Here is a 14,066-nt window from a genome sequence, read left to right on the forward strand (position 1 = left end):
TCTCCCCCGCACTACAAAACAGCCTGTTCTTCAGCAGTGCCACCGAGAGCCTTGTACAGCACATCTGTCCTCTGTCTGCTCTGCTCACAGCCTTCCCATGGCCCCCTTGCCAACTGGGCAGTGTCCCAGCCTCCGAGGTGCCCGAGCCCTGCGGGGCCTGCCTGGCTGGGCCCACCCTTCAGCCTTCTCTCTGCCTCTGTGCTCGGAACAGACCAGGTCCCTCTCGCCTGTGGATGTGCCGCTCCTGCTAGGCTTAGACTTGCGCTTTGCCCACTGCACGCAGGAGGCGCAGCGTGAGCGCCGTTGCACGGTGGGTGCTGTGGTCGTGCGGCTTCCTGCTGACCTGCCTCTGAGCGCCCCGCCACTGCTCACAGGTCTTCACGGGCTCTTCGCGCCCATTTCTGGTGTCTGAGCCCCGTGCGCTTTGCTGAACTGGCAAAGCTGGCGGAGGAAGAAGTGGACGCTGTGGCTGGGACTCGGACTGCCCTTTCCCCTCAGCCTTCCTCCGTTAGCCTCTCCTCCAAGCTGCCCTTCGGAATGCCCCGCCCGCCTCCCGCTGGCAGGACTGGCACTGAGTTCATTCACAGACCCGCCTGTCAGGGCCCGGGCTCTGCCACCGAGGCTGGGGGCCCGCACGGCGCAGCCCCTCTCTGAGCCTCCGTTTCCCGTCGGTCAGGGGGCCGTGGTCTCCACCTGGAGACTTAGCCAGTCCACTGAGTGTGCCCAGCACAGGCCTGGCACGCAGCAGCCTCTGAGCCTGGGCCTGCTTCCTTCCCTCCTGCAGAAGGAGAAGATTAGGGAGAAGTTCGTGGAAGCTCTGAAGACGGAGTTTGCCGGCAAAGGGCTGAGGTTCTCCCGAGGTAGGTCTGCGCCGCTGGGAGGGCTGCGAGGCCTCCTCCCGCCCCTCAGGGCCGAGCAGGGCAGGCTCAGCCCAAATGGGCAGGGCTCCATATGCTCTGGCCCCCCGTCTTCCCCACCTAAACCTAGTCCTCACCCCACCCCTTCCCACGGCATCTGCTAGCCAGTCCCAGGCCCGGGTCCGAACGCTTCTGGGATCTGACGCTGCTCCCGCCTCCGCTTCGTCTGCGAACCGTGCGCTGTCTCACTGCCTGCTCACTTCCACGCCATGCCCCTGCTCAGAGCTCCCCAGGGGCTCCTCGCTCCTAATGAAACCCGGGCCCAGGACCTGCGTGCCCTCACCCCTGCCCTCGGGCCGTCTCTGGCGCTGGGACACTGCACGCTTTTACCGGCCTTGGGACTGTCCTTGCTCCCCAGCCATCACCACTCTGGCTTACATCTCAGCTGCGTCACCTCCTCAGAGGTCTCCCCTGACCCGCTGGCTAGAGAGCTCACCCCACCCCTCTGCACTCGTGCTCTGAGGTGGGCCGGTCTGTTACTGCCTGTTCTCCCACCTGGATCAAAACCCCCCCTGAGGATCCCTGTCCGTCCCATGCCCTGTGCCTGGGCCCCAGGAGCCACTCCGGGGCTGGGGGATGAGATGGCAGACGGAGGGCCTTACCCACACTCACCCGTGAGCCACTCTCTGCTGTCTTTGTCCGCCCGGCCCTGCAGGAGGCATGATCAGCTTTGACGTGTTCCCTGAGGGCTGGGACAAACGCTACTGCCTGGACAGCCTGGACCAGGACAGCTTCGACACCATCCATTTCTTTGGCAACGAGACCAGCCCGGTGAGTGCCTCAGCCCCGGTCCCTCCCGCTCTGTCACCTCCAGGTCAGGCCAGGACACAGGGTGACAGAGCAGGCCTCTTGGGAGACTCCCAGAGAACAGCCAGTGCGTACCAGCCCATTACACAGATGGCAAGGCCGGGGCCCGGAGCTGGTTGGACACTGGCCCCTTGTCACACCGCGGGTCAGGGCAGCCCTGGTAAAGGCCAAGGAGGAGGGCTTTCTGGGTGTTCTGAGGGGGCAGCTCAGTAGGAGCCAGTGTGGGGAGGGGACCCCATGCCAGGGTGGGTGCTGGTCCCCAACCCTGGGAACCCTGTCCAGGCGCCACCCTCTCTGCCTCCTGTGTGCAGGGTGGGAACGACTTTGAGATCTACGCCGACCCCCGGACTGTGGGCCACAGCGTGGTCTCCCCTCAGGACACAGTGCAGCGATGTCGTGAGATCTTTTTCCCAGAGACAGCCCACGAGGCATGACCACGACTTCCAGAGGCCTCCCCCAGGCCTAACGGCCGCCCTGCCCTGGTGCTGGATGGGGCCGGCCCTCTCCTTTGGCCCAGGACCCCTGCCTCGCATCACCTGCTGCAAGGCCAAGGTCTGTGCAGCGACCGCCCCACGGCCAGCTCCCGGTGGACTGGCTCCGTCTGCACCCCGACGGCCCGGCTACAGCTGCTGCTTGTACTTCTGAACAGAATGGGTTTTGTCTACACTGGAGGAGGTGGGTGCGAGTGTCTGTACGAGACAGCCCGCCCTGCCTTCCTGTCCCGGTCGGGTGCAGGGCAGTGGGGAGGGTGTGTACTTGTGAGAACTTGATCACAAATATTAAAGTTCCCACAACAAGGCATGGCGTTGGTTCTGTCTGAATGGGTAGCTGGCGCCGGTCACGGGTGCTGTGACAGCCACCTCTTTGCAGACGCGGAAACAGGCGCGGGCGGCAGGACTCGCCCAGCTCACACAGGAGTCAGGGAGGGTGGTTTGGGGTGTCCTCCCCCAGCCCCTTCCCCCGGGACCCGGACAGAGGCAGCTCTGGGCCAGGCTGAGTGAGTCACAGTTGAGGGTTTATTGCCAGTGTTGGGAGGACGGAGAGCCCGGGGGTGGGGCCTCGGGAGGGGGTGTGAGTGACAGAATGCCACTGACCCTCTGCCACCCCAGGCGGCCCCAGGGCTGATGTCCCACAACCCCCTCGCCAGTGCCTGAAAAGGGGGGGTCTACTCACAGGAGAGGGGACCTTGGGGGGCTCCTAGGGGTTAACCTGCATCAATAAACCTACCCAGGAGGCCAGGGAGTCCTTGTTCCCCAAGGAGAGGCCTCGGGCCTTGCAGAGCAGCCCCGGCTCAGAGTGGGTGTCGGCTCAGAGTGGGTGTCGGCTGGGCCGTTCTCAGTGAGGGGGCTGCCAGCACATCCCAGCAGCTCTGGGCTTCCAGCTGCGTAAGGACTGGGGGCAGGGATGGGACATCCCAGCCGGGCTCTACCCTGGAGCCTTGGGGCATCTTCAGGGCTGGGGATCCTAGACAGTCACTGAGCCCTCCTGTTGGGCATCTGAGCTGTTTACACACAGACTGGCTCCCCTAAGGGTCACTGTCCTGGCAGGCCCTCCCTTTAGCCCCATTTCCGTCCCCACCAGACGATGTGCCTGGGACGGGGGGCAGGGGAGGAGGGAAGCCCTCCTTCCTGGCCTCCCGGCCAGGCCAACCCCCCACCCAAGAGTGAATGCACACAACACACATGCACACAACACACACACACGCACACACCTTAAGGGACGGACAACAGAGGAGCCACAACTCAGCCACTGGCTTGGGGGCTGGTGGGAGCCACGTCTCGGCTTTGGGAAGAGGGTCCAGCAAGGGGGTTGCAGGGCTGGTGGGCTCCCAGGCTGAGGCCATTCCTGTGGGGCCCCCGCCTGGCCCTGCCTGAGGGGGCGTGTCCATCCATCGCTGGGTCCCCAGCAGCCACTGTGCTGAGCAGGGGCAGAGCATCAGGGGGGCTCATGAGTCAGGGAGAGGGGAGGCCTAATCCAAACTAGGGGGGTCGTCCCCCTCCACAGACCCGCACCTCCTGGGGAAATGGAGGCAGCAAGACTCCGCGTGCCCAGGGGAGAAGATGGGACCTCAGTTTGGGGTTCACAGAGCCACTGCCAGGCTGAGGAGGAGGGATTGGCCCGCAAAGGGAGCCCCAAACTGCCTTCTGCCCTCAGGCCCTTTCCTGCCTCCAGTGTGTGCTGAGAGCGGGGAGGAAGGCAGGCTGGCCGGGCTGGCCGAGGAGGGCCTGCTGGCCTCCACCTTTCGCCCCTTTCCTTGCCAGAGGCTGGAGGCCCCCAAAGTGCTCACTGGCCTGGCTTCTGAGGGCGGGTCCCGGCCACCAATGGAGCCCCGGGCGCAGGGGTGGGCTGAGTAACAAGCAGAGTCCGGCCGGGCCCGGGGTGCCCCTGACTCCCAGCCCCAGGCCTGATGCAGGCTCTGGAGGTTCAGTGGACACAGGACAGGTGGGCAGGGGCGAGAGGGCCTGTGCCGATGTGGCAGGGAGGGGAGGAAGGAGAGAGCGGATGAGCAGAGCGGGCGGGGCAGTGGCCTCCCCCGCGGTCCAGCTCACACAACAGTCACAGGTCACGGGGCTGGATGGAAGCACACGTGCAAGACAGACAGACAGACAGACGTGCACACTGAGGCCGCCTGGGGGGCCGAGTCAGCCCGTGCCGTGGGGCATGGAGCCTGCCCACCTGTCCACCCTGGGGGGCTCCCCGCCCAGCCTAGGAGCCCACGACCTGCCCGGACCACGTCTCGTGGGGAGTGTGTGGGGCCAACTGGGTGAGCACCACCTCCACGGCCTGGAACTTCTGGTTCTTGGGTGGGATGGGGCACATCTTGTAGGTCACCTCGTCACCCTCCACAGGGACGTAGTCCCCCTCGATGCTGGAGGCAGAAAAGGGGCGTCAGCCCATGGCAGGCCCCACTCCCTGGCACCCCTGTAGCCTGGCCTGAGGACGGCCTAGCCTCCCTCAGCACCTCCGCCCTCTAGTCTGCAACATGGGAAACAAACTGTCCCCTCCTCTGTGTTGTCGGGGGATTAAGTACAATGTGAGGCTTTAGAGCAGTGGTTCTCAACCTGTGGGTCGCGACCCCTGAAAATACATCCTAATGCCTGGCATTAGGGCTGGGACACGGGCCTAGCCCCACCTTCCCTCCCAGCCTACCTGCTGCAGGCCTTCCGGTGGCTCAACCAGTGGCTCCTAGAGGGCCCCTCCCCACCTGGCCCAGCCCCGATGGGAGGAGGAGGATGCCAGGAGCAGGCCTCAGCCAGGGAGGGGAGACTTGGGGAGGCCCTTCTTGAGGCCCTGCTGGGACACTGCAGCCAAGAACAGGGCGATGGGAGGGCCTCACGGAGATGGGGCTGGGGGGCAGGACTCACTCAGACACGTGCACGAAGATGTCCTCTGACCCGTTCTCAGGGGTGATGAAGCCGTGGCCTTGTGAGCGCGAGAACTGCTTGCAGACGCCCTTGAACACGGGGCCGGCCGAGGCTCGGGCTGTCCTAAGGATAGGGTCGGGGGATTGGAGCTGTGGCCTAGGGGTCCCCCAGACCCCCTCAGCCTCCCCAGGCCAGAAGCCACACACAGTTAATTCAGTCCTTTCATCATCCCATTGAGAGAAAAGGTGACTGAGGCCCGGAGAGGGGAACTGGCTCCCCCGGGCATAGCCAGTGCCCCCACTCCTCACTATCTCCTGAAGCAATGGTATCCCATCCACTCGTTTCTCACTCATCCCTTCTTCGTTCGTTAAACATCTGCTCTGTGCCGAGCCTTGGGCCGGACACAGGAGTCACTCAGCACTTGCCATCAAAACGCTCCTCCTTCAGCCAAGCGAAGGCAGTCTCCCCGAGGGTCCCACAAAGCCCCTCCCTCCTGCACCCCAGCCAGGAACTGTCCCCAAAGGCCCACCCCTCCCCAAGGTCAACCCTATGCCTCCATTTTTGCCCAGGCTGTTTCATCCTTCACCTGATATATCTTCCAAACTCAGCTAAGACGTCATCTTCCCTAATGCCTAATGCCGGTCCTCACTCCCAACCCTGCTGGAGGGAGTGAATGGTGGACCAGTTCGCTTTGCACTGTATGCCGCTTGTGCGATCCAATTCATCACTGGATCCCCTGGTCAGGAGCCCAGTAAATCTTTGTGGAATGAGTGAGTGAGTGAATGAATGAATGAACGAACACTAGCAGTTACTGGAAAGTTCATACACAGCTCTCCTGTCCTTGGGAAAGAACAACGGGCGGGAGAAGGAGGGGACAGAAGCCTGGGTGAGGGGCAGGTACTCACGCCGAATACGTCCTGGTCCGTTTGGTGGGCAGGGGACTGGGCAGGTCCCGAGCTGAGACGCCGCCCCGCTCCCAGACCCTGCTGCCCTCCCGTTGGAAGGGGAAGGTGGGCCAGACTGGGGACTTGGGGGAGTGGAGGGGGGGCACGACCGGGGGCGGCGTGGGCTCCGAGGTCATGGTGGGGGCGGTGAAGGGCTTCGGCGTCCTTGTGGGCAGGGCCCGGCCTGGCCCTGCTCAGCAGCCTCACCAGCCACAGGCTCCGTCTGGAAGGGGAAGAGAGAGGTAGAGGTGAGTGTGCTCCCGGGCAGGCGGGCAGCTGCTGGGCACGGAGCACAAGTCTGGATGGCTGGGCCTGCCCCCCACCCCTCCGCCCCCGTCTCAGAGTGGCGTCAGGGCACTCACGGCCCTTCTCTGACTCTGTTCTCACCAAAAAGACAAAACAGTCCTAAAACCTTGCTATGGGCTGAACTATTCCCTGAAAATTCGTGTGTTGAAGTCCTACCCCCAGGTGACAGCATTTAGAGATGGAGCCTTTGGGCAGTAGGAGGGTGAGGCCCCCATGAAGGGGGTTAGTGTCCTTTCAAGAGACCTTGGAGACCTTGCTTCCTCTCTCCCTGCCCTGTGAGGAAGACGAACCTCATAGTCCTTCCAGCTTCAAGTTCAGTTCTCTAACCCCAGGGGTCTGGGAGGTGGGGTGGGTACAGTGGCCAATGATGGTCAGGAACCCGGTTTGGCACAAGCGTCGGCAGTTTCAAATGCCCAGATCCGGGTTTGGATCTCAGCTCTGTCGTTTGTAACGTGGTGCCCTCAGTTCCAATAGGGTGGGTGGTGTGTGGGCTCTGGGCTTGAATCTTGGCTTCTCTACCTATGGGCTGGGAGGCCTTGGTCAACACTCCTCACTTTCGGCTCCGTTTCCTACTCTGTACAGTGGGGATAGTGTTGGTTACTACTTTATAGAGAGGTTGCTGTGAGGATTACATGACTGCTACACACTTAGGACAGTTCAAGGGCATGGTGAGCTCTTGGGAAGGTTGGAGCTTTTTCCTGAGCCCCGTTTCTTCCTCTCTAAAATGAGACAGAACTTACCACGCAGGGTTGCTGAGGACTCAATGGTGTAGTGTATGTGACAACATCTGGCATCTTGTAGATACCCAGTAAATTGCTATTATCAATGCTAATCAATAGAAGTTCCCACACCAATAGCTGTGTCTAGATGACCTTGAAATAATTCATCCTATAGTTTCCTCTACTGAGGAAGAGTACACAGTTTCCCTACCCACACGCCTACCTGCCCACCCTCCCCCCAGGGTTGGGAAATATTGGACCCCAAGAGGCGCTGCCGTGGAACCCTGGGCAGAAAAGCACCGTGTACCGAGCCAGGCTGTTGACGGAGCTGGGTCAGGCAGCTGGCACATGGGGCCGGGGGTGCCTGGATGGAAGAGCTCCAGCTCAGCTCTGTATCAGCTACTGACCTTGGGTAGCACTTGCACTGGCCTCGGCTTCCTGATCTGTACAATGGAACTGATAAACCAGCCTCACCCCTCACAGGCTATGGCGGGGGCTTGGCTAAGCCTGGGATATAGAGATTTTCCCGGAGTCCTCATCTCCATTCCTTCACGCCCCCACTCCCTCACCCAGATGCCCGGGGGTCAGAGGTGAATCCCTGAGCTGCAAGTCTGTTTCTGGTCTCCATATTGCCCCGCCCCCAAATCTGGAGTTTCCGGGGGAGAGTTTAAGGCAGCGGTTCTCAACCTGTGGGTCTCGACCCCTTTGGGGGTCAAACGACCCTTTCACAGGGGTCGCCTAAGACCATCGGAAAACACATATATAATTACATATTGTTTTTGTGATTAATCACTATGCTTTAATTATGTTCAATTTGTCACAATGAAAATACATCCTGCATATCAGATATTTACATTACGATTCATAACAGTAGCAAAATTACAGTTATGAAGTAGCAATGAAAATAATTTTATGGTTGGGGGTCACCACAACATGAGGAACTGTATTAAAGGGTCGCAGCATTAGGAAGGTTGAGAACCACCTTAAACCACCTGCCACCTCGCCCAGGTGAAGTGGGGACCCCAGGAGTGTGCTGCAGAGCCTGGCATCTCCTGCCCTCCTGGCGGCCACCATGGGGATCTTAGCTGCCTGCCCGTCTTCCTTTTGGGCAACAGCTTTGTTGAGATATAACTCACATGCCCTGTAACTCGCCGGCTTCATTAAGGCGGACAAGCACATGGTTTTGGGTATATTCACAGAGTCGTGTGACATCACCACAGTCCATTTTAGGACATTTTCATCACCCCAACAAGCAGCTCCGTACCCGTTAGCCGGTTTAAGGCTTCTTTTTTTGTTTGTTTGCTTGTTCTCTTTTGTTAATCTCACCCAAGGATATTTTTCCATTGATTTTTTTTTTTTTTTGAGAGAAAGAATGGAAGGGAGGGAAGGAGAGAGAAACATTGACGTGAGAGAGACATATTGGTTAATTGCCTCCCACATGAGCTCAAACCGGGGCTGGGATCAAACCTGCAACCCAGGTCTGTACCCTTGACTGGAAATCGAACCCACCACTCTCAGGTGCGTGGGCTGACGCTCTAACCACTGGCCAGGGAAAGGCTTCTTAGGGGTCCAGAGAGCAGGAAGCCCCCAAAACACCGCCTGGCAGGACGGGAAGAGCGAGAAGTCACTCATTCAACCCCCATCCCTGGAGCAGGCCCCTGGCGGCTGTTCAAGGTCGCACAGCAAGCGGGGTGTTTCTGGGTCAAGATAATGAGCTGGTTCTGCCAGCGCGGGAGTGGGGTGAGACTCCCCGGCAGCCGGGAGAGCTGGAGGGGAGGGCGAGGGGCCCCTCACGGCCCCTCAAGATGAGCTCACTCCAGGAGGCAGGAGTGGGCCTGGTTTGGCATTGTTATCCCCATTTTAGTGAGAAGAAAACGGAAGCTTCCAGAAGAGAAGCCATCACACGAAAACCTGTGCCCGAATGTTCATGGCAGCATTCTTCGTAACAGCCAGAAAGTGGAAACAACCCAAAGATCCACCAACTGGTGAACGGATGAGCGAAACGTAGTGCAGCCGCATAGAATGTTATTCCGCCAGAAGAAGGATGAGGTGCCGACACACACGCATCACAGATGGACCCGGAATCACTGTGCTCGTGGGAGAAGCCAGACACAAGAGACCGCACAGCGCAGGGCTCCATCCATGGGAACTGTCCAGCACAGGCGGGTTCCGGAGACAGAGAGCAGCTGAGTATCTGCCAGGGGCTGGGGGAGGGCCGCCTAACGGGTACGGAGCTGCTTGTTGGGGTGATGAAAATGTCCTAAAATGGACTGTGGTGATGTCACACGACTCTGTGAATATACCCAAAACCATGTGCTTGTCCGCCTTAATGAAGCCGGCGAGTTACAGGGCATGTGAGTTATATCTCAACAAAGCTGTTGCCCAAAAGGAAGACGGGCAGGCAGCTAAGATCCCCATGGTGGCCGCCAGGAGGGCAGGAGAGGCCAGGCTCTGCAGCACACCTGGGGGTCCCCACTTCACCTGGGCGAGGTGGCAGGTGGTGGGACAGCTCCGCCTTCCTCTCCTGGGAGCAGGGAGGCCCTGCCCAGCTCACAGCTTTCCCAGGCCTGGCATGGTGCTCGGTGGTCTTGGGAAGGGCAGAGGCAGCCACCGTGGTTACCAGGGAGACGCAGCTGAGCTGGGCCAGCTCTGGCCAGTCAGGCCTCCCAGCCGAGGCCGAGCGGGCATGGCTCCCAGGCGGTGGGAAGGGGAAGGTGAGCTGATTATCCAGGGTTCGCCTTGATAGGAGGGCAGCCCTCCTCCTTCCCCTCCCCAACAGGGGCTCCCCCAAATGGACCAGCAGCATCCAGCCCCCACAGGACGTAACTGAGGCTGCTCCCCAACTACATCCCCCACCCAGGGGGCACCCTTGAGAGAAAGCAGGGCGTCTGCTCAGGGCGGGAGGGGCAGCGAGGCAATCTCTCCAGGCCCTCCCCCCATCTCCTTCCTCTTCTGGCACCTGGGGTTGCAGGACTCCCTCCTTCCAGAGCTCCCAGGAGGAAGGGATGGATTGGAACCTGGGAAGCACTCAGTGGATGCTGAGTGAGAGGTTGCTCCTCCCAGGCAGGACTGCAAACTGGGCGTAGGGGGCAGAGACCCAGCTGAGCGGAGCCAAGCACACCTTTCACTCTCCTCTCCCTGCCTCCCAGGGACTGGCTCGTCCACTAGATCCTGCCCCGCCCTTCCTCACTTATCCTTTTCATTAAATTCCTGCAATGGAACTCGAAGGCTGGTGCTATTATTACCCCATTTTGTAGGTGAGAAAACTGAGGCCCAGAGAGGCTACGTCACTCACTCAAGGCCACACAGCAATGAATGTCTGAGCCAGGACTCAAACCAGGGCAAGCTGACTCTGCAGCCTGGAGTAGGAAGTCAGGGGTCCTGGGTCTGGGCCCTGCATTGCGACTGACTTGCTCTGTGACCTGAGACAGAACCTTTCCCACTCTGGGCCCTGCCAGAGCCCAGAACTTGAAGGAGCTGCACATGCCCAGCGGCCTAAGAGACCAGGGAGAAGGGGTGCAGAGCAAGCCTCGGATTCAGATCCTTCCTCCACGTGCTGCTGCAGAAAGGGGCAGGTAAAGATGGGGGTTTTATTGTCTCAATGCCATACATCCACCAAAGTCTTTTCAGAGACGATTTTTCATTTTTCAACTCTCCAGTTGCCCTGGAAGGTTGAAATTAGAATTGTTTCCATTTTATAGCTAAGAAAGCTGAGGCTCAGAGAGGTTAAGTGACTTGCCCGAGATCACACAGCAGATAAGCAGCAGAACCCAGATTCCTCTGAAGGTAAACAGTGCACTTCTTGTGCGGATAAATTCTGTTCCTAGATCAGCCAAGATGAGGCTGGAGTTTTCTCAAAGGAACTTTTCCCGAGAAACTAAAGGGGAAAATAACTCCTCCAAGAGCAGAGAAACACATGTGTCTGGAGAACATTTGTTTCAACTCAAGCCCAGCTCCCAATGCCTCAGTGTGCCCATCTGGGGACATCTCCTGCCCGGAATAATGCTCTGAAGATGGCAGTCTGAGCATGAGAGGAGAGCGCAGGCCCAGAAGTCCCTGAGTGCCCTACTGAGTGACCCCCCCGCCCCCCTGCCCCTCCCACCTCTGCTTTCTGAGGCTCAGTTTCCTCATCTGTCAAACAGGCTAGTCAGCGTCCCCTGCCCCAGTTATGGGAGGGGTGGCGGGGCTGTGAAGGGGCCCATCTGTGAGTGGGCATCTCCCTGGCCACATGTTTTGGTTCTGACCCTCCGGCCAACCTCCTCTTCGTTTGCCTGCAGGGACCTCAGCTGACTCGTGATTCTGCAGATGGAGGAGCCAAGAGAGGCGAAAGCCAAGCATCAGGGCAGCTGGGAGATAACCTGAGGGGGCCCTTGTGACACGTCAGCATATGGGCCTGTGACTCAGCCCGTCGGCAGGTGACCATTGCCCTGGTGCTGGGCTCCTCCAATTCTTAGCTCCCCCGAAGGGCAGGGCAGGAAATGGCTGTCAGCGTCCCCTCCTGACCATGTGGACAGCCTCTCCCTCTGCGCACATCAGAGTAAAGCAACCCGCTTGACCACCCAGTGCGGTGTGACCCGGCCAGCACCTGCCCCTCTCTGGGCTTCACGCGTTACCTCGCTGTGCAGTCACCGCCGGGCTTGGTGCCTCGTGAGGGCCGGTCTAATTGTGCTCTGCGGTCGTCAGAAACGCATGCGTCTGCCCTGCCAGTGTGGTCAGTTGGTTGGGCACCGACCCCAGGCACCAGGAGGCAGCTGGTTCCATTCCAGTCAAGGGCACACGCCTGGGGATGCGGACTCAATCCCAGATGGGGATGTACAGGAGGCAGCCAATTGATGTTCTGCCCTCGCATTGATGTTTCTCTCTTTCTCTTCCTCTCCCTTTCGCTCTCTGTAAAAATCAGTAAACTATTCTTTAAAACACACACACACACACACACACACACACACACACACAACACATGCACAAGCCAGGGCCGGTAGCTCAGTTGGTTAGAGCATTGTCCAGATATGCCAAGGTTGCGGGATCCATCCCGTCAGGGCACATATAAGAATCAACCAATGATGCATAACTCCTTTCCTCTTTCTCTCTCTCAAATCAATCAATCAATAAAAATTTAAAATACATGCTTAAGTGAAACAAAAGTGATAGCCAGGCACCTGGACAACAAAACAAGAGGCGACAGCCCCCCGTCAGAGGCCCCAGGCCAGTGGGGGAGGACAGACAGATGACTAGAATCTGTGTGGGAAATCCCAATACGGCCACCAGTATTGATGAGCAACCATGTGCCAAGTGGGGTGCCAAGCCCTCTGTGCCCCACTTCCTCATTTAGTCCTCACAGCCACGCTGTGTGATAATTGCCATTGTTACCCCCATTCTTCAGAAGGGTAGACTGAGGCTCAGATAGGTAAAAGGGTTTGCTGGGGTCACACAGCCAGTCCGGGGCAACACTTTTGCAACCTGGAGACATTTGGGGGTGTAGATTCAACCCCTGCCAGAGGAGGGGAGGGAGGACCAGCAGGTCTCCAAAAGCCCTTGCTCCCCCTGGAAGCACTGGGGGCTCAGGGGCAGGGCTCTATTTCTGGCTTTGTGCTGACTCAGACCATGACCTTGGGTGAGTCACTTGCCAACACTGGCAAGCTTCTAAACAACGCCCCCAGTGAAAAGGAGCCGGCCCACACCCCCATGTGGAGAAGCGGACGGGGGAGGGAAGGACGCGATGGGAACGTGGGGAGGCAGGGAACACGGATGGCAGGGGAGGGGCTTCCTAAACGTGGGGGTCTTGTCCATGCTGAGCCCCGGGAGGCTGAGGAGACAGCCTCAGGACCACCAGACAGAAGGCCCTGCCCGCCCCTCCCCGCCCAGCCTCCCAGACGCTCCTTAAAATACATCAGGGCCAACGCTGCTCCTGAAGCTGGAGGTGACCTAATTAAACCTGGTTCTTCCCTCTCACAGCCTGTGTGCGTGTGTGCATGTGCGTGCGTGTGTGCGTGTGCGTGTGCATGTGTGCGTGTGTGTGCGTGTGTGTATGGGGGCTGCCCCAGCCAATACTCGAGTTTGAGACCCTTTCAGTCTTGTCCTTGTCATTCTGCCTGGGGGGCTGCTGTGATTAAGGCCTCTGGACATCAGTGGGGAGGGGGATGACAGAATGGGCACCTCAAGAGCCAAGCCCACATCCCCGCTCTGCCAGGCTGTGTGACCCTGAGCAAGTCACTGTCCCACCCTGAATCCCCCGAGGAACAGGCTGGACAAAGTAACCTGGGAAGGCGCTGAGCGTGAACTCAATCAGCAGGGCCCAAGCCCGTGACCTTTCCCACACACCATGCCACGCATCCTGGTGACCTTCATTCACTGGCGTGGGGGCAGAGGAAGAGCCCCCACTGCTGTCGCTCCCCATCTTGCTGCTCCCCATGGACAACGGTCCCACCTGCCTCCAGCCCCCGTTCCACCTGCCTCTTCCTGGTCACGCTCCTTGCAACCAGCTCAGCCAGGCCCTGAGCGCCCTCTGCTGGTGCCGCTCTTGGGGATCTACCGCCAGACCAGCCTTCAGGTGTTCCCTCCCCACCCACCAGCTGGGTGGGACCCCTCCAGGGCCAGTGGGCATCTGGGAACATTGCCCCCCTGTCTCTCTCCAGGCCTGGAAGAGGCCTCCGTGGCCAAGACTGTCCTCTGGCCTCTCCCCGTGTGCAGCGGTCCCTGCTTACATCTGCTTTTTTTATTTTTTATTTGGAGGACGGGGCGGGGCCGGTATGGGAACATAGATGTTTCAGGAAAATACTTCAAGGAAATGGTAGGGGGGAGGCTGGGAGGAGAAGCATCCAGAATGTGGAGGACCCAGAGGCTCTGGGAGGGAGTCAGGTTTGGGGACCTGGCTCCCATCCCCCAGGGGTCTGGAGACAGCCCCTTCCCAGGGAGAGGCCTCCGCTGGAGCTCACCCAGGCGGCTCCGTGCCAGGCTCCCAGCGGTTGCCCACCCCCACCCTGGGGCACTCCCACCCCCTCCCCTCTCCCA

General features: G+C 59.7%; 2 protein-coding genes across 2 annotated transcripts in view; one reads left to right on the top strand and one right to left on the bottom strand.

Annotated features, from left to right (window-relative positions):
• PMM1 (phosphomannomutase 1) overlaps window positions 1–2,525 on the top strand; it is a 12,179-nt gene extending 9,654 nt beyond the window's left edge. Inside the window, exons 7-9 of the mRNA XM_014543822.1 lie at window positions 785–860; window positions 1,573–1,688; window positions 2,036–2,525. Coding sequence (XP_014399308.1) covers window positions 785–860; window positions 1,573–1,688; window positions 2,036–2,158 — 315 coding nt within the window. The 3' untranslated portion in view covers window positions 2,159–2,525. The remainder of the gene's footprint in view (window positions 1–784; window positions 861–1,572; window positions 1,689–2,035) is intronic.
• Window positions 2,526–2,722: 197 nt separating this feature from the next.
• Window positions 2,723–14,066, bottom strand: part of CSDC2 (cold shock domain containing C2, RNA binding) — a 12,558-nt gene continuing 1,214 nt past the window's right edge. Inside the window, exons 2-4 of the mRNA XM_005871361.2 lie at window positions 5,995–6,256; window positions 5,090–5,212; window positions 2,723–4,593 (exon numbers count right to left, since the gene is read on the bottom strand). Of these exons, the coding sequence (XP_005871423.1) occupies window positions 4,431–4,593; window positions 5,090–5,212; window positions 5,995–6,170 (462 nt within the window). The 5' untranslated portion in view covers window positions 6,171–6,256 and the 3' untranslated portion in view covers window positions 2,723–4,430. The remainder of the gene's footprint in view (window positions 4,594–5,089; window positions 5,213–5,994; window positions 6,257–14,066) is intronic.

This window comes from Myotis brandtii, unplaced genomic scaffold, assembly GCF_000412655.1.
Source record: "Myotis brandtii unplaced genomic scaffold, ASM41265v1 scaffold339, whole genome shotgun sequence".
Lineage (NCBI taxonomy): Eukaryota > Metazoa > Chordata > Mammalia > Chiroptera > Vespertilionidae > Myotis > Myotis brandtii.